Genomic DNA, 26019 nt, shown 5'->3' with positions numbered 1-26019 from the left:
TTTTTTTTTTTCCCTTTCTCTTTTTTTTTTTTTCTTCTTTATTTTTTCTTTCTCTTAAATGTTTTTATTTGTATTGTTGACTAATGAAAGGATATTTGAATACATGTTTGTATCTATTGTAAGATGTGGATATGTATGAGAAAACCAACCTGTTTTTGTCTTTGTTTATGTTATGTTGAAAAATAACAATAAAGAACTACATTTAAAAAAAAAAATAATTATGTTGCAAAATGAATCTGATGCACTCAGTAATAAGTTCAACATGTGGGTTTGGTAAAGTAACATGTAGTGTGAGAAGATGTTTTAAATGTGTTGCACCCTAAATCTACCTCTTTAACGGTAGAGATAGATGTGACATCAACAGTACCCAGAATAGATTCTTCTTGCCATTGTATAGTGTTGATCGTAGTTAGAAAGAAAATATATGTGGGACGCACCATACATCAGCTACAAAAAAGGATATAGGAACATTTTAAATAAAATCTAGAAAGGATATAGGGGTCATCCACTGTACCATTATTTTGTCGAAAAACATGGGTTCAGATTTCATGGGCATTGGTGAGCTCAGGTTTTAAGAGGGGGTAATTTCATCCATAAGATGTCGAGAATTGAGAGTCAATAAATTTTTACTCTGAATGAACTCATCTACATTTCTCTAGCAATTGAATACAGATCTTTTTATTATTCTATATTTGTCTTTTCACTGTTTTCTGTTGTTTTTTTTATTCTCTTTGTCATTCTTGTCTTCTTCCCCTTTTGTAATTTTATTTTTATATTTCTTTTCCACTTTTTGTTTAGTGATTATTATGTTTTAATCATTTAAGTAATCGGAACATCTTTTAACTAGAAATAAATAAACAGTATATTTTTTATTGTAGATTTATTCAAATCAGCCTTCTACAGGTTAATTATCATAAGTGACAGTCGTCATTCTAATACAGAAAATGGTTCTCCCTGAATAAAATAGAGAGGGGGTATATCTATCAGGCGCATTAAAGCAGTGGGTAGACAGGGTCATGTATATCCCTGAGGAAGAAGGTTGTATAGCCTTTGAAACCTGTAGGAGTTTGGTACAGTCCCACTTTCCTTAATTCCTCTGTGATGTCACAAGCTCTGTGCACTGACTGCACGTGGGACGCCACCGGCTGGCGTGATCCCTCATTGCGAATGCTCCCTTCTCTATCTTTCTACTTTTCCTATATCCTGCACAAGTCACTAGCACTATGGCACTTAATCGCCACGCACACCAGCCCTTTCTGTTACCAATGCCTGATACATACCGGTGAGTACCCTGTTTAACAACCATTGGCAGTTACAGGTGCTCATAGCTTGTCAGAGTGATCGCCGAGAAGGGACCGCTCTAATTGGTCCCTTGTTGGTTACCAGGGAGTCTCAGCTGTCGCAGACAGCTGATCTCCTACAACTGTGACCCTGTCTGTTGGTCCAGTGGCAGTTAGAAGTGGCGATGTTTAACACCTCGTGTGCTTCACACCTCGATGTACAGTTACGTCAAGGTGCGGGAAGGGGTTAAATCTTCCGTAAATTAAGTGGATGTTACTGTACTTTTATTTACTTTCCATTTGTGTGATTTTGGCCTGCATTTTGACATTTTGCCCATTGACCCTCTCAATATTTAACCATCTCTAAAAATGTGCAGGTGATGTCTGAGGTCCATAATCCCACATCTAATTTCTAGCCTCTGTTGCTTATCACTTTAACATTCAATAGAAAAAGCAGAAGAACTCACAAGATAAAAAATGTTGAGACTCAGGTCCAAAGTCACGGTGAGCATCCTGCAGCTGCCGAAGTCGTTCTGTAACAGAAGTCTGCACAAGAATGAGGTAAATTTATTTGCTCACACATTTTAAAGAATCAACTTATAGTTTATCAAACTATTGTCTAAACATGTAATATGATTTAACAATCAATTACCATCAAATTTTATTAATTACAATTCCTTATTTTTAATTTATATAATGAACGCTCTATGAGAGGACTTAAAGAGACTCTGTCACCACATTATAAGTGCCCTATCTCCTACATAAGGAGATGGGCGCTGTAATGCAGGTGACAGTAGTGTTTTTTTATTTAGAAAAACTATCTATTTTTACCACGTTAGGATTGATTTTAGCTTTATGCTAATTCGTTTCTTAATGCCGAAGCGGGCGTGTTTTTACTTTAGACCAAGTGGGCGTTGTACAGAGGAGTGTATGACGCTGACCAATCAGCGTCATGCACTTCTCTCCATTCATTTAGTCAGCGCATAGTGACACTGGGTTGTTCGCTATGTGCTGTCTTATACTGACACATTAACGTTACTGAAGTGTTTAGACAGTGAATAGACATTCCTTCCAGCCAGGACGGGATGTCTATTCACAATCCCAGCACTTCGTTAACTTTTTTGTGGTACTTACAGCAGAGCAAGCGTAATCTCGCGAGATCACGCTGTAAATGACAGGTTACAGCGAGATTACACTTGCTCTGCTGTAAGTACCACAAAAACTTTAACGAAGTGTCGGGATTGTGAATAGACATCCCGTCCTGGCTGAAAGGAAGGAATGTCTATTCACTGTCTAAACACTTCAGTAACGTTAATGTGTCAGGCCTCGTGCACACTTCCTTCACTGTTTTAGCGGCCGTTTTTGACGGATCCGTGTGCCCGTTTTAGCGGCCGTGTGGTTTCCGTGTGCACTCCGTGTTTCTGTTTCCGAGCGCCAAGCATGGTACTGTCCAGGGTGCTGAAAGAGCAGGGTTGTTCAGCGCTAGTCACTGTACAGGGTGCTGAAAGAATTAATGGGCTGCACTGATCGGCGGTAACTCTTTCAGCACCCTGGACAGTGACTAGGGCTGAAGAATGACCATGCTCAGCGCTCGCAAAACACAATTTTAATGAAATAAAAAAATCAGTTCATACTTACCCAGAACTCCCTGCGTTTTCCTCCTCTCCGGCCTCCTGGGATGACGTTTCATCCTATGTTACCGCTGCAGCCAATCACAGGCTGTAGTGGAGGTCACGCAAGACTGGATGACGTCTGAAGGCCGGCCTCCAGGGATGACGCTTAATCCCACGTGACCGCCTCTGCAGCGAATCCCAGGCTGCAGCGGCCACATGGACTGCCACGTCATACAGAAAGGTCGGACTGGAGGAAGAAGAGAGACTCGCCTCCAAGACAACAACCGGGGTACGTATGAACTGCTTTTATTTTATTTTTATCAGCAGCCTCTTCTCTCTATCAGTGATGGATAGAGACAAGTGGCTTCCGATTATTGTAATATTTCTGTCATGTACTTCTGCCCGCCCGGCCGTTGCTAGGCAATGGCTCCGTCACACACGGACGGCACACGGATGCCTTCCGTGTGCCTTCAGTTTTTTTGATGGCCCCATTTACTTGTATGGGCCTCACGGTCACGGAATCTCGGACCAAAGTAGGACATGCTCTACTTTTGTCGGAACGGAGCAACGGGACCGTCAAAAAAACTGAAGTGTGCATGGCCCCATTGAAATGAATGGGTCAGGGTGCTAGCCGTCAGAAAAACGGCTAGCACCCTGAAGAAAAAGACTGAAGTGGGCATGAAGCCTAAGACAGCACATAGTGAATAACGCAATATCCCTATGCGCTGAGTAAATGAATGGAGAGAATTGTATGATGTTGATTGGTCAGCATCATACACTCCTCTGTACAACGCCCACTTAGTCTAAAGTAAAAACACGCCCACTTGGGCATTAAGAAACTAATTAGCATAAAGCTAAAATCGCTCCTAACGTGGTAAAAATAGATCGTTTTTCTAAATAAAAAGCACTGCTGTCACCTACATTATAGCGCCCATCTCATTATGTAGAAGATAGGGCACTTATAATGTGATCACAGAGTCTCTTTAAGTAAAGACCATTTTTTTTTTATGATGGTGAAAGAGATATAACATTAAATAAAGCATTCTCCTGCTGGTACGTTGATACAGGCATATTTGTAGTTTGTTAAATAAGCAAAAAAAAAAGCGGCATCGAAAAACTGCTGTAAATTGTTGTAAGCACGAGCAATACACTACCTGGAACGTGCAAATGAGGCCATAGACTGCTAAATACAGCATTGATGCTAAAATTAAACCTATTGTTTTCACTGTATATAATCTCCATATACCTGTAGCTGCTTCAATCGGTTGTTAATCTGCTCAAGCTCACGTGCATTTTCCATAGAGAGGTGTACATCACATAGGGCTAGCTGATGAGCAAGGTCGTTTGCCATCTTGATTGTGTCCTTTATAGGAGCTATCTCTTCTTTAAATAGCTACAGAAAAACATATAGATAGATTTTATTACATTTGCTGATACTGCATACAATATCACATCAATAGTACACTCTTACACTCTTTTACCTTTGTAGCCTGGATGTGCTCAGGCAAGGAATCTATAAACAAATCTCCTATTGGCTCCCAAGTTTTTTGCACACTCTCCGCTTGACTCAGTGCATCTGTAGCTTCTTTCATTGAAACTCTTAAATCCCGAAGCTGCTCTAATGTTCTTTCCAGATGGCGGTGCTGATCTAAACTGCGAGCAGTTAACCTATCCCACAGTTCACTTGCCACATTTGCTTGTTTCCAGAGTAAGCGACTAAGACTCTGAGATCGACTCCTGGGAGAGGCATCTGAAAAAGTTTTATGAAATTGAAGCTTTAGTATTGAGTTTTGGTGACTTGTAGAAACAGATTGCTACATTCTAATCAGCCAGAGTAAATGTAAAAAAGATCTTTACCAGAGATGGCAGATAGCCATACAACTCAGTTCTTATAGAATAGAGCTATATCACATATTTATAAGCATTAAATGGTGACTGCATACTGCACCCCACCACAAACTATAATTCGGTCCTGACCCTAAGGGCCCGGCTATCTTTTTAGTCATTTAAAATATATTTTTACCATTACAGCAGTAATAAAAACTGACATGGTTCCTAGGATCTCGACATAGGGCTACCCTTAGTGAGTGTGGAGAGAGAGGGTGGCACAGTGCTTTCCTCAAAACAGGGAGATTTGGTGTACACAGCACTTAGCATAGTGTATGCAACAAATTATCAGCCAGGCGGATTCTGATGTATAACTCGACCACATTAATAAAGCAGAATCATTTTGCTTTATGTCTGTCAAGTCATATTGAGGTGACAATCCTGGGGTCAGCAAAACAAGATTATAAGATGCCACAACTCTTTTTATATACAGTATGCAAAGATACTGCTATCGTGTACATACACAATCAGCATAAATGGCAAAACATTGGTAACATCCATCTATAAGAAAATTATAGACGAACGCACTTTCCTCAGAAATGACACTTTCTACCCCAAACATATAAAAAGATCGATTATTTACAGCCAGGCAATGATATACCATTGTATCTGCTCAGACCCCACAGACCGGGATGAACTCTGAAGGGATTTCACCAAGCAAAACTACAGCCCCAAAATAACAAACAGCCAAATCAGAAGAGTCACCTTCACACCTTCATTTCCAGGGATGGCATCCTCAAATACAAGGAAACTGAAAACTATAATTGCATCTCCCTCATTATTTCTTTTAACCCACATCTTGATGATATATGTATAAATATGAAGGAGCTCCAACCAATACTAGAAAAAGACAAAAGACTAAGAAACATATTCCCAGAACCTCCACTATAAAAATACCGCCAACCTCCAAACATGAAACAACTTATAGTTACATAGTTAGTACGGTCGAAAAAAGACATATGTCCATCAAGTTCAACCAAGGGATGAGAAGCTCTCTAAATGTGCCCCCATATAATACCACCTTACCCTGCCTGAGGAAAAGATTCAGAACATTTTCACAGATCAGGTACCTATACCACACCGCCAGAAGCAGAACACAAAGTAGGTGTGGGCTTCACAGACACTTTTTGTAGAAAAACTGTATTCCTTTGGACCGCAGCTTGTTAAAATCAATCAATTGCTGCTTCAAAAAGTCTTCATGTAACCCAGGCCTTAAAGGTTAATTGTCTAGCAACGCATCCAATATAAATTTGTGTTAAATACCGCACCACAGGACTCTATGTGAGAGAACCAGGAGAGAATGGCCAGAAGACGATTGGTCACAGATCAAACATAGTTCATGGGAACGTGGACAAACTTGTTGGAGTAAACTTCCGCCAAAGGAATCACAGTAAAAGATTTTAGGGTTACAGTCCTTATGGGAAACATTAAAACACAACCCAACAGTAAAACATAGTAAAGTAAACTTTTACATAAATTCATTGCCATACAACGTAGCCTTAATAGGGATAAACATTTCATGAGTATGTATGAATTCTACTCTTATTTGTGACCCTGAATGGACCACAAGCCACCAGAGGCAAATCCGCATACCAAAATCTATCGGCCTCAGATTGTTGTTTCTTCACATCAAGGTGTCAGCAACCCTCTGCATCCTGACACATAGATCCAAATAAACATTTTGTGAAGACTGATATATATTGTATTTTATATCTGTCAAAATAGTTTTGCTGCTTTGTCCACTCCTAAATAACGTCAGTTTCTGTACCACACAATATCTGAGGAAGAGGCATAAGCTGTCTTTAACGCATTAATGACTAGCTAAGGAAATATCCGTCACAAGCAGGTGCTAGTACCCGCGTTGTGATGGATATATTCATCACTCGGATCTCGTGGGTACTCCAACTGTACCCACAAGATCAGCGGCAAAGAACACAAGAAAGAAAGGCAAAATTCCTTTTTTTTCTATCCCGCCCCCCAAAAAAAGTTCACTAATAAGTCCCATGTACCTCAAAATAGTACTAATGAAAATGACACCTTGTCCTGCAAAAAACAAGCCCGCACATGGCTACATCGACAGAAAAATAATAAAGATACCGCTCTTGGAATGCAGAAATACGTTTTTATTCTGCAAAAGTAGGAAAACATATAAAACCTATGCGTATTTGGTATCCCTGTAATCGTGCCGAACTATAGAACAAAGATAACATGTTATTTACACTGCAAAGTGGACAGTCTAAATTTAAAACGAGAAAAACAATACTAGAATAGCTGTTTATTTTCAATTCCCTCCTAAAATAAAGTTAATAAAACTTATTCAATATATTAAATGCACCCAAAAATGGTGCAATTGAAACGTACAACTCGTCATGCAAAAAACAAGACCGAAAAATAAAAAAGTTATGACTCTTGGAATGCAACAGTGACAAAACAAAAAACAATCCTTGGTCATTAAGGCCAAAAAAGGCCTGGTTGTTAAGGGGTTACATCTGTAATCTAATCAATTAGCCATTAAAAAAAAAGGATCACAACTAGAATTTTTGTCTCTACAAATGGCTAACTCTGTACAAAACTCTACTACTGAATTCTGTAGGGACAAAGTGTTCTTTATCAGATGTAATGAAATTCCTATGCAAGGTTTATTTAGGGGGACAAAAAAATTGTCAAGATATTACTGACTGAAAGGTACTAACCTTTGGCTAATGTAGATGTGTCCTCTTCTATATCTTGAAAAGGATGCTGTGTGAGGAAAGCTTGGGCAGATTCAAGTACAGAATATATATAAGGACCTCGAGACTTCACCTCTTCCATAAAGAGCTGTGGTAAGATTCAAATTATATTTAATAAGACATTAAACAAAAATATTCACATATTTATATAGAAATTAATTCTGTTATCGCATTTTCAAACAGTTCTTATTCTATTTCTGTTTGGCTGATAGTATAAGAGCAATTTGTAAATGTGATTTTGTGTGAATGTCTAGGGCACTTAAAGAGGGTGTATGAGAGCAAAAAGATAGGTTAGTAATAATATAGTTTTTTGTTGCTTACCTGTAAAAAAAAATTTCTGCAAAGTTTCACTGGTGGACACAGAAGACCGTGGGTAGACGACACAAAGCAATAAAAAAACTAGGGCAACTCTGTGTCCCACCCTGGGGATTAAGGTAGGTGACTGCCGTGACGGATTGCCGGCCAGAAGAGACATCCAGTGGCTGACACATAGGAAAATCACCTTCAGTTCCAGAATGTTGATAGAGACAATGTCTTTTCTGGTGGGACCAGAGGCCCTGGGCTGTGAGATTCTGAAGGTCCCTCCTCAACCCTGAAGGCCGGCATCCATGGAGAGTACCGGCCAGCGGAGCGGGAGAAATAAACGGCCCGAGGGATCACCAGAGAGAAGAGCCACCATAGAAGAGACTGGCGGACGGTCAAGAGAAGGAGAATTCGGCGGCCTAGGGAATGCGGAGAGTGGTTACACCTAGAATGGATCGCCCTCTGTACTGTATGGGTGTGAAACAGGGCAAGGGGAATGGCCTCAATAGAAGCCACGATGGTGCCAAGGATCTTCATACAAAAGCAGAAAGGAGATGGCAGTACCCCACCGTATTTGAGCCGAGTCGGTATCGAACACCAGTCCGAGGAAAGTAAGTTTCTGACAGAAGGTCAGACAAGATTTGGATTGATTGACCATCTTCCAAAAAGAGTTAGGGTATCCAGAGGTATTTGTAAGCTGGTCAAGTTGTCCTCCCAGGACAAGGACTTGATGAGGATATCGTCCAGATAGGAGACAACTGAAATCCCTCTGGAAAGAAAAATCTGTACAATCACATAAAGTACCATTGTGAAAACCTGCGGGGCCGTAGACAGGCCGAACGGGAGGACCACAAACAGGTAGTAGTGATGGAGGACTGTGAATCGCAGAAAGTGCTGGTGGGACGGGCAAATTGGGACGTGCAAGTACGTGTACCTGATGTCGACTGAGGATAGGAAATCCCTCCGTTCCATAGAGGCGATTACCAAATGACGGATCTTGACAAAGGCGTTGAGCTGTTTTAGGTTCAGAATGGAATGAACTGTATCCTCCCTTTTCGGGCCAAAAAAAAGGTTTAAAGAGGCTCTGTCACCACATTATAAGTGCCCTGTCTCCTACATAAGGAGATCGGCGCTATAATGTAGGTGACAGCAGTGCTTTTTATTTAAAAAACCGATCTATTTTCACAACGTTAGGAGCGATTTTGGTTTATGCTAATGAGTTGCTTAATGCCCAAGTGGGCATATTTTTACTTTCGACCAAGTGGGCGTGTATGACGCTGACCAATCGGCATCATGCACTCCTCTCCATTCATTTACACAGCAGAATCGCGTTCTTACTAGAACATGATCTGCAGCCACATACACAGCGATTCTGCTTGATTAACGTTAATCCAGTGTCCTGATAATGAATACACATGACCATCCAGCCTGGACGTCATGTGTATTCAGAATCCTGACACTTCTGAATCTCTTCTGTGAGATTTCCAGCACGGGAAACGAAATCTCGTTTATCTCCGGTGGTCCGCTTCTTCCTGGGGACTAGCAACCGGGATGGCGAGATGTGCGAATTAATTCTAGAACTGCTACAATACATTCTAAGCCACAATTTTTTTGTGTTCAAGGACAACTTTTACCTTGAGACACAGGGCACTGCCATGGGGGCGGCATGCACGCCGTCCTATGCGAACCTGTTTCTCTGATTTTGGGAGAGACAGGTTTTCCAGGGGGACGGCGCCCATGCCGCGGACCATGTGCAGTGCTGGCTACGCTACATAGATGACATTCTCTTTGTGTGGCAAGGATCTGAGTCTGATTTGGCGAGCTTTATGCAGTATTTGAATTCAAATCAATTTAATGTCAGACTGACACATACTTTTCACTGACATAGAATAGAATTCCTGGATATACGGATCTTCACTGATCAGTGTGGATATCTTCAAACAGATGTTTTTCGAAAGTCTACATCTGTGAATTCATTACTGCATGCCTCGTCATCTCATGCACAACCCACTATCAAAGCCACCCTGGTTGGCCAATTTCTCAGGATGAGGCGGATCTGCTCCACGAATAGTCTTTTTGAACAACAGTCCGAAGATCTGCGGTCTAGATTTGAGTATAGAGGCTACAGCAAAAGGTCAATAAAGGCAGGATATATTAGAGCCAAAACAACACCATGTAGTGACCTATTGAGATGTAAGCCCCGTAGAAACGGAGATCCCGGTGTACGCTTTATATACATACAATGGCCAATGGGAGAGGATTTTGGAGCGCCATTGGCCAATCTTAAGATCTGAACCTACCTTGGCTCTTAATCTATCTGAGAGACCTATGATAACGGCCAAGAGAAGTAAGAACCTCAGAGACCTCTTGGTCAAGAGCCACTACATACCTAAAGCCTCAAACCCTTTTGGATCACGAGGACCGAGACTAGGTTGCTACCCTTGCGGTGACTGTATATCGTGTCCCAACATCAGTAGAGCAACAGACTTTATGTCAGTTGATGGCAAGAAATCGTTTAAAATAAGAGATTACATCTCTTGCAGTACGACCCACGTAATGTATTACACGGTATGTGGCTGTCCTAAGGTCTACATTGGCCTCACCTCTAGAGAACTCAGATTACGTACGAGAGAACATGTGCGGGATATCAGAGGAGCCAGTGCTATAGATCACCCTACTCAACTAAAAACTCTACCAAGGCATTTTAAATTATACCATGGCTGTAATCCCAAGTCCCTAAAAATTAGAGGTATAGATCGTATACATTGCGGCATCAGAGGGGGTGACTTGAAAAAGGTTTTGGCACAGAGAGAGTGCAGATGGATCGTTAAATTGGATTCAATGATACCTTTTATATCCTTATTACCAAGAATGCTTTTTTATTATTTTTGTGTCTTGTATTATATGCTCTATTAGGTATCTGAAGTACCAACTCCTTCCAGCTTGATTGCTCCTGCTTAAGAAATATACAAACATCTGAAATATATATGATGTCTATGATATAGATCCAGAATGGTCGAAGTAAAACCTCTCTTCCTCCCGCATCAAGATCAGGATCACTGATATATATTCATATATACATATATATATTCTCTGACCGCAGTGATGAGACTGTCCACCATAAAGCCAACTTGGAGGACTGTTCTTCATCTAGTTCCGAATTGGAATTGACAAGGGTTCGGTGAACGGGAAGAAGTGGCAGATAAGTCACCCGGAAGGGGAGGGGAGACAGACGAGAAAGGTAATATTGAGGGCAGGTAAGAGAGCGTAGCTCTGACTCGCTAAGAGGCCCGCCACGAAAAGAATACGTGGACGGTAGTCCACAGAAGGTTGATTGGCAAGGTAAACCAAGATTCCCATTATGGACTAGATGACGGATTTGCATTTTGGACTGGGTGATTCTAGGGAGGTCACTGACAACACTGGAGAGTTAATGAGCCAAATGTGGTTCAGCGTCAGCCCTAGGAATGGCCATAGCTGAGGGTGGTTGAGCCACAGGGTGCATAGCAGAAAAGAGTAGGTTGACCACATAACAATTTTTGCCCACATGTGGAACAGGCAAAATAAACCACATAAGGTACCGGTTGGTGTCTGGCATGGTAATACAGGTGGCAACGCTACCACAGGTACTTCTAGAAAAGGCTATTGACTATGAGGCAACTTTATACTGCAAGACAAGGCTGAAATTCTCCTAGAAGGTTTTAAATTGCTGCCTAGGGTTACCTAAAATACTCTAGGTATATGCTCCCCTACTGTTCTGGACTGTTTTTAACTAAGCAGCATCTGTCAGGATGAAGGGGTGCTAAAGACTGATCCTACCAGTCTAAAGGATGGAGGAAACTCGCGGTCCTAATGACAACAGAAGCCGTGCCAGAGAGGTCATGTGACGCTACGTCCCCACTCATCTGTGAAAAACAGAGAGTGGGAGAAGATGACCGCACCCCAGCTGTGCCGTGATGGGCTTTCGGCCGTCATGTGACTGCTGCCCACCAATCGCTAGGCAGAAAAGGGGGCGGGAATTCCGCCCCTGCCAAGTGCCCGAAAATGGCGGCTGTGACGCGGAACTTAAGAGGCAAGAACCCCAGAATGGCATCTGCTGGGTAGCCCGCCTCAAGCAGTGCTGCATACGATGCAACAGAGAATGCAGGGGAAAGATGGAGAATACTAACCTCTCCTGAATTTCATCTGCAGAATGAGAAACAAGCAGTGAAGTCCCCTCTGTGTGCCAGCTCAAATGAGGTGGGACACTGGTTGAGCAAAGAAGGACGACGACCCTCAGGCTGGTGGGTGACAGAGGAGCTTGCGCTCGTGTCTTTTTTGTTTTTGGCAGGGGAACAACATGCAATGGAAAACACTGAGCGCCCATCAGGTATTGGGGAAAGTAGGGGAACAGTGTCACCTGTTATACTGCTGCAAGAAATAGAAATAAAAAAATAAACTAAAAAAGAAAAAACAAAGACAGTCTGCTGTATCAGCAGGGGTGTCTGCCTCCTACGGACACCAAGCCAAGACTGACAAGCTTAGAGACTGAAGGGGGGTATATACTGTAGGATGAGCCAACACTTTTTCATTCTTAGTGTCACACATTCTAGTGGCGGCAACAACATATACCAATGGTATGTGTGCCCCAATGAGACTAGCGAGAAAAACATATCTCTATCTGTTTTCTCGAAAAAGGAAATAACATTATCACTTAGAAAAAGATGACACTGCTGAATGCGTTTATAACACATATCAATAATAATTTACCAGTGATGTGTATGTAAGTAATATTTGTCTAAACAAATTCTGATGTCAGAACCTGACTATTATATTGAAATGAACTGTGCAGCATAGACGCTGCTCGTCCCTTCCTGCAGAACTGGTCTGTCACAGTTACCTTTTGCCAACTAAAGATTGATTGATTGATTGATTGATTGATTGATTGATTGATTGACATGAATTGCTCGCTCTCGATTTAAAAAAAGAGGTTAATAAAAATGTGTTTTAGTGTGTGTTAATAAACTTTGTAAATACACGTTATTAAAAACTATTTTTTACTTTTTAAGATACAGCTGCTTTGTATTTTCTTTACAGATCAGCTGTATCTAGCGATATTCACTGAATCCGTCAGTCCCGCGGACCTGACGGGTTCAGTGACAGCGGGTCCTGTGTGTTTCTGACACGCAGGATCCACCTGTAATCTATCACATAGATATCACATAGGATCCACTGACGGATTCCGTGAATAGCGCTAGATACAGCTGCTCTGTTTAAAGAATACAGAGCAGCTTTATCTTAAAAAGTGAAAAGAATTTTTAAGAACATGTATTTACAAAGTTTATTAACACACACTAACACATTTTTATTTAAAAAACAAAATGTAAAACACTTTCAAACATTTACATAGCCTTTAAGAATTTGAGGCCTAACTGTGAGGTTACTGTAGTGAGACTATAGCCTTTCACTTTAACAAAGGCAATCCTTTAAACAATTCAATATGTATGTGTCCTTTAAATTGAGATAAAGCTTCTTCATAGCTCACCAGATGTTTATCCTTGGCTTCCTCCACCATTGAGAGGTCACCTCGCAGGGGAAGCTGGGATGACAACTCTTCATCCTTTTGCCCTAGCCAGTCAATGATTTCCTGAAGAGGTGGCTGCAACTTGAGGGTGGGATCGGAAAATACTTCTAATCGTGCTCTAAAGATAAGATAGGGGAAATAATATTTACAGCAAAAAATAGGTTTGGCTAGTACATTAATATGATATAATACGACATAATTTCACATATTATATACAAATAATATTCGGATTCTATTATTACAATTAGCTTAGTGTAAAACAGAAAACAATAAATGTGTTTTTTTGTTACTGGACTGTTAAAAACAGTATAAATGACTTTGCAATAAACTGTCTATTTCAAGCCCATAAAAACATTGGGATCTGCATATCCGCATTCCTTTAGGTTTCATTTTCTATAAAATTCATATGATATGTAAAATTTTGTTCACAACTGTTTTGCATAAATGTCTTAAATTCATACATTTGGGTATATATAAAAAAAGAAAGAAAAGAAAGAAAAAGGTAATCACACACTGGTATGAAAGCTTTAATTGATCCAGCTAGGGTCCATAGCATTATAACAAAATAAGATGTCTTACTGACGATACGCTCGTTGGGGCGCTAGAGCACTGCACCACACCACAGCATTATCTAGTGAGTTCGTTTTGGATTAATGTATTTCTGCTAAGTTTCTACCCAGGTTTTAATATATGTTATTTAGGTATGTTATTATAGACATCCAACTGTGTTACGATTTATTGGCATACATATATATATATATATATATATATATATATATATATATATATATATATATATATATATATATATATACACACATACACTCCTCAACATTGCAACACCAAGAAGGGCAAGCCATAAGGTTATTCAAATCAAGGAAGTAGCAGGTGTCCCTAAAATCTGCAAATGATCACATTTTAAAGCACCTAGCTCCAATCTGTGTCATGTGGGTCAAGTGGGCGACAGTAGAGCCAGTGGCTGGACAAACCTTTTATGTTGAATACATTTTTAGTAAGTTTCAAGAAATTAGAAAAACAAGACAAACAATAAGTCTTGCACAAGTAACATAGAGAAAAGGGAGAAAAGGCATTTTGGTCAAGCAGAACCTAAACCATATGTTAACATAAAGTATCCCGTGCAATATACATCACGTTACACCATCATGAACCACAAACAGCATGTATTCTAACAAAGTTGTAGATCTTTCGCAATAGTTGAATATGCTGAAGAATAAAGGCATCTTATAATGATGAAAATGCACTAGGGGCGTCAAGCTTAGAGATAATGAGGATAAGAATAAGGTATGTAAGAAAGGAAGAAGAAGAAGAAGAAGGAGGAGGAGGAGGAAGCAGGAAGAGAGAGGTAAAGAAAGGAGGAAGAGGGGAGGAAAAAAAAGGGAGGGGGATTGTAAATAAGGTAAAGTATCTGCAACCACATATCCGACACCGTAATGGGTCTATTAAGTAGGGTATCAAAGGAAAAGGGACTGGAAGTCATTAGACCTTTAAAATTTTATCCAGGCTTGCCCAGTAGTCAAGAATCTGGTAGTATCCCCCGATCGCTCTGCTGTCAACTCCTCCATCCTATGTAAATAATCAATTTCAGTTTGCTACTCAGCCATAGCCCCTTCAGTAGATCTCCAGTGGCGAGGTATTACTGTTCTGGTATTACTTTTCCGGAAACCTATGGATCCAGGATATTTTTGAGGACCAAGGAGTCCCATACTTTGAGAGCAGATCTCAACAGAAAGGCCTGAGATGCAATTCTCAATCTGTGTGAATGGTGGAGCCATGGTAAGTATTCTAAGGGGATAGTGGTGAATACCTGTTCTAGTGATACCCATTGTTTGACTTCATCAGAGAAGTGCCAATCTAGGAGCCGTTTTAAGAGCGATGCAGTGTGATATAATTCAAAGTCAGGTAGACTCGCAGCCCCCATCGATTTAGGTCTAACTAGTGTACGAATACTAATTTTTGGTCTAGAATTGCCCTATACAAAAACCGAGTAATAGCTCTTTTGAGCTTTGAGAAAAAAGCTGAGGAGGGAAAGATGGAAATTGCTTGAAAAATATATAGGAATTTTGGAAGGACGTCCAATTTGCCGAACCAAGAAAGCATCTTCTTATCATATGACTCTAGATCTTTGAGTGTACGATCCAGAAGAGGCAAATAATTCAGGGCATACAGCTTGGACAGGACAAACGGGATGAGCACTCCCAAATATTTAAGGGCACTGCCATTTAAAGGGGAAGTTAGCAATAATCTGCTGTACCTCCGCCTGTGGCAGTGATACGTAAGGTGCCTCAGTTTTCAAATAGTTAAAGAGGCTCTGTCACCAGATTTTGCAACCCCTATCTGCTATTGCAGCAGATAGGCGGTGCAATGTAGATTACAGTAACGTTTTTATTTTTAAAAAACAAGCATTTTTGGCCAAGTTATGACCATTTTTGTAGTTATGCAAATGAGGCTTGCAAAAGTCCAAGTGGGTGTGTTTAAAAGTTAAAGTCCAAGTGGGCGTGTATTATGTGCGTACATCGGGGCGTTTTTAATACTTTTACTAGCTGGGCGCTCTGACGAGAAGTATCATCCACTTCTCTTCAGAACGCCCAGCTTCTGCCAGATCACGCTGTGACGTCACTCACAGGTCCTGCATCGTGTCAGACGAGCGAGGACACATCGGCACCAGAGGCTTCAGTTGATTCTGCAGCAGCATCGGCGTTAGCAGGTAAGTCGATGTAGCTCCTTACCTGCAAACGCTGATGCTGCTGCAGAATCAACTGTAGCCTCTGGTGCCGATGTGTCCTCTCTCGTCTGACACGATGCAGGACCTGTGAGTGACGTCACAGCGTGATCTGGCAGAAGCTGGGCGTTCTGAAGAGAAGTGGATGATACTTCTCATCAGAACGCCCAGCTAGTAAAAGTATTAAAAACCCCCCGATGTACGCACATAATACACGCCCACTTGGACTTTTGCAAGCCTCATTTGCATAACTACAAAAATGGTCATAACTTGGCCAAAAATGCTCGTTTTTTAAAAATAAAAACGTTACTGTAATCTACATTGCAGCGCCTATCTGCTGCAATAGCAGATAGGGGTTGCAAAATCTGGTGACAGAGCCTCTTTAACTTTAAAGTTACTTATATTACCAAACTTAACAAATTCATGTCTAATATTAGGGAGGAAATATGTGGTTGGAAGACATACAGTAGGAGGTCATCTGCGTAAAAGGCGGATTTATAATAGGTCAATTCAATTTGTATTCCATGGATGTTTGGATTATTCCTCAGGTCGACCGCAAGGTGTTCCATAACTAAGACGTATAGTAGGAGGGACAATGGGCATCCCTGCCTAGCGCCATTACGTATGTGTATGGGAGTAGACAGTGAACCATTTATCCTAATTCGTGCTGTGGGATTTGTATAAAGGGAAAAGATTTTGCTTCGGAACCCGGGGCCTAGCCCAATCTATTTAAGAGACACCATAAGAAAACCCCAGTGTACCCTGTCAAAGGCCTTCTCCGCGTCAACCGATAAGAAAGATAAAGGAGTAGACTGCATTTTTGCCTTGGATATTAAAAGTAAATTTTTATTGGTGTTGTCGCGTGCCTCACTGCCCCGCACAAACCCAACCTGATCATTATGAATTATAGATGGCAGAAGTTGTAAAGGATTTGCCTGACACAGCTTCTGTGTCGACGCACATGGTTAATCAGCCTGCATCTGTTCCTAGGTCTACTAGAGTGACTCGATCTGCTACCACTCAGGCTGGTAGGCTGAGGAGTGGGAGAGCCTATCGCAGCCTGGCCAGACGGTTCTAGCTCCCGCCCTTGGTCTACTTATACCTTCATTTGCTGCTAGTCCTTTGCCTGTGATTCTCCTGTTTCCTGGCTCTGCTGTTCCTGCTGTTACTATTGACCTCTGCTTCATATTGACCCTGGCTTGACTGACTATTCTCCTGCTCTGCATTTGTTACCTCGTACACTCCTGGTTTGACTCGGCTCGTCCACTACTCTGTTGCACACGGTGTTGCCGTGGGCAACTGCCCCACATTCCTTTGCTTTGTGTTCCCTTGTCTTGTTTGTCTGTCGTGCACATATTGAGCGTAGGGACCGTCGCCAAGTTGTACACCGTCGCCTAGGACGGGCTGTGCAAGTAGGCACGGACTGAGTGGCGGGTAGATTAGGGCTCAACTGTCTATCTCCCTATCCTGACATTACATAATTACAGGCCCATATACCTTTTCTACCCCAGTCCCTGACACACTATAAACCCCCTTGAGGCCCTGGCTCAGCAAATGCAGAGTCTCACCCTACAAGTCCAAGACCTGGCTCAGAGGTGCAACCTGGGTGATGCTACCCAGGTAGTGCCCTCCACCCCACCTCTTGAACCCCACCTCAAGTTGCCTGACCGGTTCTCAGGGGACCGGAAGACTTTTTTCTCCTTTTGGGAAAGTTGTAGGCTCTATTTCCGTTTAAGGCCCGGCTCCTCAGGTTCTGAGAGCCAGCGAGTGGGTATAATTATGTCCCGGCTCCAGGACGGCCCCCAGGAATGGGCCTTCTCCTTGGCCCCTGACGCCCCTGAACTCTCTTCTGTTGACCTTTTTTTTTCGGCTCTCGGACTCATCTATGACGAGACTGACAAGACTGCCTTTGCCGAGAGTCAGCTGGTGACCTTATGTCAGGGTAAGAGACCCGTTGAGGAGTACTGTTCTGACTTTAGGAAGTGGTGTGTAGCTTCTCGGTGGAATGACCCGGCCTTGAGGTGCCAGTAAAGATTGGGTCTGTCGAACGCTCTGAAAGACCTGTTAGTTAGTAAGTTAGTTAGTTAGTTAGTTCGTTATCCCTCTTCTGACTCTCTAGATCAGGTTATGGATTTAGCGGTACGTCTTGACCGACGTCTCAGGGAACGACGACTTGAACGTTTTTGTGCATTCTCCTCTGGCTCCCCTATGATGGCCCCTGAGGCTCCGTTGCTTCATTCTTCCACGGAAAACTCGGATGAACCAATACAACTCGGGGCCTCCGTATCTCCCCAACAACGTAGAGATTTCCGCAGGAAGAATGGTCTCTGCTTCTACTGTGGGGATGGCAAGCATCAAGTGAACGACTGTCCTAGACGTAAGAATAAGCAGCCGGAAAACCTCCGCGCCAAAGTGACCATCGGGGAGGTCACTTGGGCGCACAGATATTTCCCGTATACATGAAACCTAATAAGATCTTGCTTCCCTTTCAGGTCCCTTTTACGGAAGGTCTGCCACCAGCAGTGCCTTCGTGGATTCAGGGTCTTCTGCTAATATTATGTCTGTGGAATTTGCTATGTCTCTAGCCATGCCATTGATTGATTTGCCTAAACCTGTCCCGGTAGTGGGTATCGACTCCACTCCACTTGCTAATGGTTATTTTAGGCAGCATACCCCTGTTTTCGAACTTATTGTGGGCTCCATTCATTCGGAGAAGTGTTCAGTGTTGGTGATGCAGGGATTATCGTCCGATTTTGTTTTAGGCCTTCCTTGGTTGCAGATGCATAATCCCACGTTTAACTGGAATACCGGGGATCTTACTAAATGGGGTAATGAATGCATGACGTCCTGTTTTTCTATTAATTTGGTTTCTCTCGCTGAGGAGGTGAACACTCTACCTGAGTTTATTCAGGATTTCGCTGATATTTTTTGTAAAAAAGCTTCCGAAGAATTACCTCCTCATAGAGAGTACGATTGCGCTATCGATTTGGTACCAGGAGCTAAGCTCCCTAAAGGTAGGATATTTAATCTCTCTTGTCCCGAACGTGAAGCCATGAGAGAATATATCCAGGAAAGCCTGGCCAAGGGTTACATTCGTCCTTCTACTTCTCCGGTAGGTGCTGGCTTCTTCTTCGTAGGAAAGAAGGGTGGTGGTCTTAGGCCGTGCATCGATTACCGAAACTTGAATAAGGTCACTGTAAGGAACCAATATCGCCTTCCTCTGATTCCTGATCTCTTCAATCAGGTTCAGGGGACCCAGTGGTTCTCTAAGTTTGATCTTCAGGGGGCTTACAACCTTATCCGAATCAGAGAAGGGGATGCGTGGAAGACTGAGTTTAACACGCCCGAAGGTCAATTCGAATACCTCGTCATGCCCTTTGGGTTGTGTAATGCTCCCGCGGTCTTCCAGAATTTCATAAATGAGATTTTAAGAGAAAACCTGGGGGTATTTCTTCTAGTGTACCTTGATGATATACTTGTGTTTTTCAAGGACTGGTCCTCCCACATTGAGCATGTCAGGAAGGTGCTCCAGGCCCTTCGGGAAAACAAACTCTTTGCTAAAACAGAAAAGAGTGTGTTTGGGGTGCAGGAGATACCATTTTTGGGTCGAATCCTCACTCCTAACGAATTCCGCATGGACCCTGCCAAGGTTCAGGCTGTGGCGGAATGGGTCAGACCTGCCTCCCTGAAGGCTTTACAGTGCTTCCTGGGGTTTGCTAATTATTAGAGGAGATTTATTGCTAACTTCTCGGTCATCGCTAAGCCTCTTACGGACCTTACTCGCAAAGGTGCCGATCTCCTCCACTGGCCTCCGGAGGCGGTCCAGGTGTTTGAGGTCCTTAAGTGGTGCTTTATCTCTGTCCCAGTGCTGATTCAGCCAAACCAGATGGAGCCATTCATCGTGGAGGTTGACGCCTCCGAGGTGGGAGTGGGTGCTGTCTTGTCCCAGGGTACTAGGTCTCTCACCCATCTCCGTCCCTGTGCCTACTTCTCCAGGAAGTTCTCCCCCACTGAGAGTAACTACGACGTTGGCAACCGCAAACTCTTAGCCATTAAATGGGCATTTGAAGAGTGGCGCCACTCCCTGGAGGGGACTAGGCACCAGGTAACGGTCCTTACCGACCACAAGAATCAGTTTTTTCTAGAATCTGCCCAGAGGTTAAACCCGAGACAAGCTCGATGGGCGTTGTTTTTTACTAGATTCAACTTTGTGGTCACCTATAGGGCTGGGTCTAAAAATATTAAAGCTGATGCGCTGTCGCGTAGCTTCATGGCCAGCCCTCCTTCGGAGGTGGATCCTGCTTGTGTTTTGCCCCCAGGTATAATCATATCCTCTATTGATTCTGACTTAGTCTCCAAAATTGATCAAGGTTCAGCTCCCGAGAACCTTCCTGAGAACAAGCTGTTTGTTCCCCTGCAATTCCGGCTAAGGGTACTCAGGGAGAATCATGACTCTGCACTATCTGGCCATCCAGGCATCCTGGGTACCAAGCACCTCATTTCTAGAACCTATTGGTGGCCTGGGTTGCTTAAAGACATTAGGGCCTACATCGCCACTTGTGAAATTTGTGCTAGGTCCAAGACTCCCAGGTCCCGACCAGCGGGCTTACTATGTTCTTTGCCCATTCCCCAGAGACCTTGGACCCATATCTCCATGGATTTTATCACCGATCTGCCTCCATCCCAAGGCAAGATGGTGGTGTGGGTTGTAGTAGACCGCTTCAGCAAGATGTGCCACTTTGTGCCCCTCAAGAAACTACCCAATGCCAAGACGTTAGCTACCTTGTTTGTCAAACACATCCTGCGTCTCCATCGGGTTTCTGTCAATATTGTTCCTGACAGAGGGGTACAGTTTGTTTCATTTCTTTGGAGGCCTTTCTGTAAGAAGTTGGAGATTGATCTGTCCTTCTCCTCGGCCTTCCATCCTTAAACTAATGGCCAAACCGAGAGGACGAATCAGTCTCTAGAACAATATTTAAGGTGTTTTATCTCTGACTGTCAAGATGACTGGGTCTCCTTCATTCCCCTCGCCAAATTTTCCCTCAATAACCGGGTCAGTAACTCGTCAGGGGTCTCCCCCTTCTTCTGTAAGTTTGGATTTAATCCACGGTTCTCCTCCGTTTCACCTGGTTGTTCCAACAATCCCGAGGTAGATGTAGTTTATCGGGAACTGTGCACAGTCTGGGCCCAGGTTCAGAAGAACCTTGAGGCGTCCCAGAGCATACAAAATACTCAGGCAGATAAAATACGTTCTGCTAACCCCTTGTTTGTGGTCGGGGATCGGGTGTGGCTGTCTTAAAAAAATTTGCGCCTTAAAGTTCCATCCAAAAAATGTGCTCCCCGGTATATAGGGCCGTACAAGGTCATTGTGGTCATTAACCCTGTCTCCGTCCGGCTGGAGTTACCCCCGTCTTTTCAAATGCGCAACGTGTTCCATGCCTCCCTCCTGAAACGCTGCTCCCCGTCCTTGGCTACCTCGAGGAAACCTCCGGTCACTGTTCTTACCCCTGAAGGGGTAGAATTCGAGGTGGCCAAGATTGTGGACAGCAGGATGGTCCAAGACTCCCTCCAGTACCTGGTCCATTGGAGAGGATACGGGTCTGAGGAGAGGACTTGGGTACCCGCCCGGGATGTTCACGCCGGGTTATTGCTCAGGAAGTTCCATCTTCGGTTCCTCAACAAGCCAGGTCCACCTAGGAAGGGTCCAGTGGCCCCTCATAAAAGGGGTGGTACTGTGAAGGATTTGCCTGACACAGCTTCTGTTTCGACGCCCGTGGTTAATCAGCCTGCATCTGTTCCTAGGTCTGCTAGGAGTAACTCGATCTGCTACCACTCAGGCTGGTAGGCTGAGGAGTGGGAGAGCCTATCGCAGCCTGGCCAGACGGTTCTAGCTCCCGCCCTCGGTCCACTTATACCTTCATTTGCTGCTTGTCCTTTGCCTGTGATTCTCTGTCTCTGCTGTTCCTGCTGTTACTATTTACCTCTGCTTCATATTGACCCCGGCTTGACTGACTATTCTCCTACTCTGCATTTGTTACCTCGTACACTTCTGGTTTGACTCGGCTCGTCCACTACTCTGTTTCTCACGGTGTTGCCGTGGGCAACTGCCCCACATTCCTTTGCTTTGTGTTCCCTTGTCTTGTTTGTCTGTCGTGCACATATTGAGCGTAGGGACCGTCGCCCAGTTGTACGCCGTCGCCTAGGACGGGCTGTGCAAGTAGGCAGGGACTGAGTGGCGGGTAGATTAGGGCTCACCTGTCTGTCTCCCTATCCTGACATTACAGAAGTGGTGCTAGTCTATTCACTAACCTTTTTGAGAATAGTTTGATATCAACGTGAAAAAAGGGAGATAGGCCTGTAATTAGATGAAAGAGATGGGTCTTTCCCCAGTTTCGGGAGAACGCTAATATGAGCCTCCAAAGATTGTGTAACAAAGGGTGAATTTCAGGAAATAGAGTTGAAGACCTTCGTTAGGAACGGGGTGAGAGGTTCCTGAAGAAGCTTATATAAAGCTGGGGTAAAGCCATTAGGCCCAGGACTTTTACATGAAGGGGTTAATCCGATGGCGACTCCTATCTCAGGTTCACTAAAGTCCTCCTCTAATAGGTTCCTAGATTCTCGATTTGTAGGAGGAAGGGGTGTTTCCGTCATATAGGTATCAATTTTCTCCGAAAGGGAATGAGGGTCCATATCAGTATATTGGCCATGCATATCGTATAAATATCTAGGATCTCAGTTGTGTTATGAGCTGCCGATCAGTCTTGTCGTTTTATATGTGGTATAAACGACGTGACACCTCTAGGATGTAGCAGGCGAGACATTGATCGCCCACATTTGTTCAAGTATTCGTAAACGTAGCGCTTGAATTGGTCCTGATAAAGCAGGTATTGTGGGTCCGAGAGATCCTTGATTTCTCCTCTGGATCTCGTTAAGTCAGCCAAAGTTGAGGGGGAATGAGATTGTTTTTTTGTAGGAGTTGGAGGGAGTGTATGTGTTGCAATAGGGAGGATATCTTAAATGACTTCTCTCCCTCTTCAGACTGGCATCATGTTTTATCATTGTGCCTTGGAGGACACACTTTAGTGCTTCCCATTGTCTTGGAAATGGCGGTGATCCGATGCACGTGTCAATAAGAAATAGTCAATGGTATGTCGCAAATCCGAAACACACACTGCATTTTTAAGGAGATTATCGTTCAATCGCCAAGTCCAAGGGCGTCTAGACAAGTCTGGAGGGGATAGGGTAAGGAAAATGGGTGCATGATCAGACCACACCATACTGCCTACGGACGTTTGTGGTTGCCAAGAAACTGCGTAATTGTAAAGGATTTGCCAGACACAGGTTCTGTGTCGACGCCCGTGGGCAATCAATCTGCACCTGCTCCTATGTCTGTGAGACTGACTCCATCTTCCACCACTCAGGATGGCAGGCTTAGGAGTGGGAGAGCCTATCACAGCCTGGCCAGGCGGAGCTAGTTCCCGCCCACTGTCTATTTATACCTGCCTTTCCTGTTCCTCCTTTGCCTGTGATTCTTCTATGCTTGTTTCCTGGCTTGCTGCTGCTGTTTGTACTACTGATCCTCTGCTTGTTATTGACCTTGGCTTTCTGACCACTCTCCTGCTCAGCGTTTTGTACCTCGCTCTCTCCTGGTTTGACTCGGCTCGTTCACCACTCTTGTTGCTCACGGTGTCTCCGTGGGCAGCTGCCCTGTTTCCCTAGCTTCTGTGTACCCCTGTCTGTTTGTCTGTCTTGCACTTACTGAGCGTAGGGACCGTCGCCCAGTTGTACCCCGTCGCTTAGGACGGGTCGTTGCAAGTAGGAAGGGACTGAGTGGCGGGTAGATTAGGGCTCACCTGTCTCCCTACCCTGTCATTACAGTAATGGCAGAAATCAATCCGACTATACGAGGTGTGTGAAGGAGAGTAATAAGTAAAGTCTCTATCTTGTGGATGTATTATACGCCAAATATCAACTAACGGATTAGCATGAAAATACCTTTTAAGTGCGCGTAAGTTGCGTTGTGGAATAGTGCTTCTTCCGGATGAAATTTTAACATATGCGTCCATATTAATAAGAGAGTGCGTTAAAGCTTTATGAATAGCCACCGAGGTGCCCTTGGACTTAGAATAAGGGTTGGCACTGTGGAACCACGTAATGCAATGTCTATCTCTAAATTTAGGAATGTGCCCTACTTTAAAATGTATCTCCTGTAGCAGCAGAATTTGTACCTTTTGTTTATGCATGCCGTACAGTACTTGTGAGCATTTCTGCAGAACATAGAGGCACCTAATATTTAGGACTCCAATATGGAGGCGTGACATGCTTGCCGCAACTCTCTGTTAGGAAAAAAAAGTGGGGGTGTGTGTAGTGAGGAAAGGCAGTGGGGGGGGGTAGAAAGGAAAGAAGTAAGCAAAAGAGATAGGAGGGTCTCACCTCCCAATCCCTGCCACCGCCATCTAAAATAGAACTGTATACATGTTATCATCAGCACAGAATAAAAGTCAAAACAGTATTTCAATAAGTTCCTTAATTCAAACAAGAAGAACGAAAGAAGAATGCATATTAATGAGTTTGAGAGTTGGTAATTGGAACAAGAGAAATTTCCAAATTCTCTGTCTATTAAACCCTCCCAGGGATATATTCCTGTTTAGAATATACCCTCAGACATATGTCTCTTCATACAAAAGTACTATAAATGTGTCCGGAGATCAAAACCAATAGTCCTATATGATCTCCAACCCAAAAGCAGTTGGAATAGGATATTTACTCTAGTGATCAATGTACTTTATGCGAAATGTGGGCATACAGGACCTCCACGGTTTTGAAGACCAAATCATAGAGGCCATATCATTCCCCGTCCCCTTTAAACAAACTAATATAGCAATTCTGAAGCTCACAAAAAATGGTGTTAGTAGTGTAAGGTGCTAAAGTTGTAAACGTGTGTAAGTTGTATGTTACAGTGTAGTACCAAGAGGGTACGAACACAACATTATCAGCCCCAAAACAGAATATAAGACACCATACAGGTTACTTGCAACCGAAGAGCCGGAATTCTGGAGCTATGTCATCCAGTCAAGGAGGATCACCTTCCAACATAGGTCAGCCAACTGCGCAGCATCTTTTCGTGGGAGAGAGACCGGACTTAAACAAGAAGCAACTATCCAAAGTTCCTGGGGGGAGTCCAATCACCAGACTTCCAGAAGAAGTAGCAGTAAAAGAGCAATGAAGAAACTCATTCGTATGGTGAGCTCAAAACCTGTTCAGCAGGTGATGAATTCAGAGCTAGTTCAGGCAGTCATTCTCTAGCTCTACGTCTATGCTCACGTTGTGTCTAGGTGAATAATCTACGCGTTGTACCATTGGGGCAGGTAGTGTGGGCCACTCCGAGATAGTGGTCATGCGAAGAGAGAGAGGACGGACGTCTTATGTATTGTGTCCACTTTAAGCTGTTCAGCCTTCCGCTGGCTATCTAAATAAATAAAGAAGATATATTTTCCAAATTCCACAAGGAGTGCTGATCTTTTCCTCTTGAATAGTGGTCATGCGAAGGCCTAATGCGGAAGTAAGTGCTGAAATGTCACTTGGGCTTCTTAGAATATGCAGGCGTCCAGCATGTCGAACTTGTAGATGAAAGAAGAATTCCCAGGTGTACGCAATGTTGTGATGGCGGAGCATGTCCAATAGCGGGCGTAAAGCTCTGCGTTTTAATAGCGCAAGACGTGAAAAGTCTGGAAGAAGTTGTAAAGCTGTAACTTGGTAGGACACTGAGCCACGTACCCTGGCCTTGGACATGATGGCGTCCTAAAATTGGTATCTGTGGACCCTACATATTACATCTCTGGGTCTCTATAGATGAGTGGATTTAAGCCCAAGGGACCTATGTGCAAGATTCAGCTCCAGTAAT

At 43.3% G+C, this 26019-nt stretch overlaps 1 protein-coding gene and 1 long non-coding RNA gene across 5 annotated transcripts in view; one reads left to right on the top strand and one right to left on the bottom strand.

Annotated features, from left to right (window-relative positions):
- DRP2 (dystrophin related protein 2) overlaps positions 1-26019 on the bottom strand; it is a 311219-nt gene that overhangs the window by 221241 nt on the left and 63959 nt on the right. For all 4 annotated transcript variants that reach the window (XM_075835576.1, XM_075835579.1, XM_075835580.1 and 1 more), the window contains 5 exons: positions 13337-13493; positions 7474-7597; positions 4375-4643; positions 4140-4286; positions 1748-1826 (listed from right to left, as the gene is read on the bottom strand). In XM_075835576.1, the coding sequence (XP_075691691.1) occupies positions 1748-1826; positions 4140-4286; positions 4375-4643; positions 7474-7597; positions 13337-13493 (776 nt within the window). The remainder of the gene's footprint in view (positions 1-1747; positions 1827-4139; positions 4287-4374; positions 4644-7473; positions 7598-13336; positions 13494-26019) is intronic.
- LOC142659438 (uncharacterized) overlaps positions 1692-26019 on the top strand; it is a 44778-nt gene continuing 20450 nt past the window's right edge. The window contains exons 1-2 of the long non-coding RNA XR_012850326.1: positions 1692-1841; positions 7516-7602. This is a non-coding gene — a long non-coding RNA (uncharacterized LOC142659438). The remainder of the gene's footprint in view (positions 1842-7515; positions 7603-26019) is intronic.

This window comes from Rhinoderma darwinii, chromosome 8, assembly GCF_050947455.1.
Source record: "Rhinoderma darwinii isolate aRhiDar2 chromosome 8, aRhiDar2.hap1, whole genome shotgun sequence".
NCBI lineage: Eukaryota > Metazoa > Chordata > Amphibia > Anura > Rhinodermatidae > Rhinoderma > Rhinoderma darwinii.
Note: the sequence above shows the minus strand (reverse complement) of the source record. Positions and strands in the feature narration are given on the sequence as shown.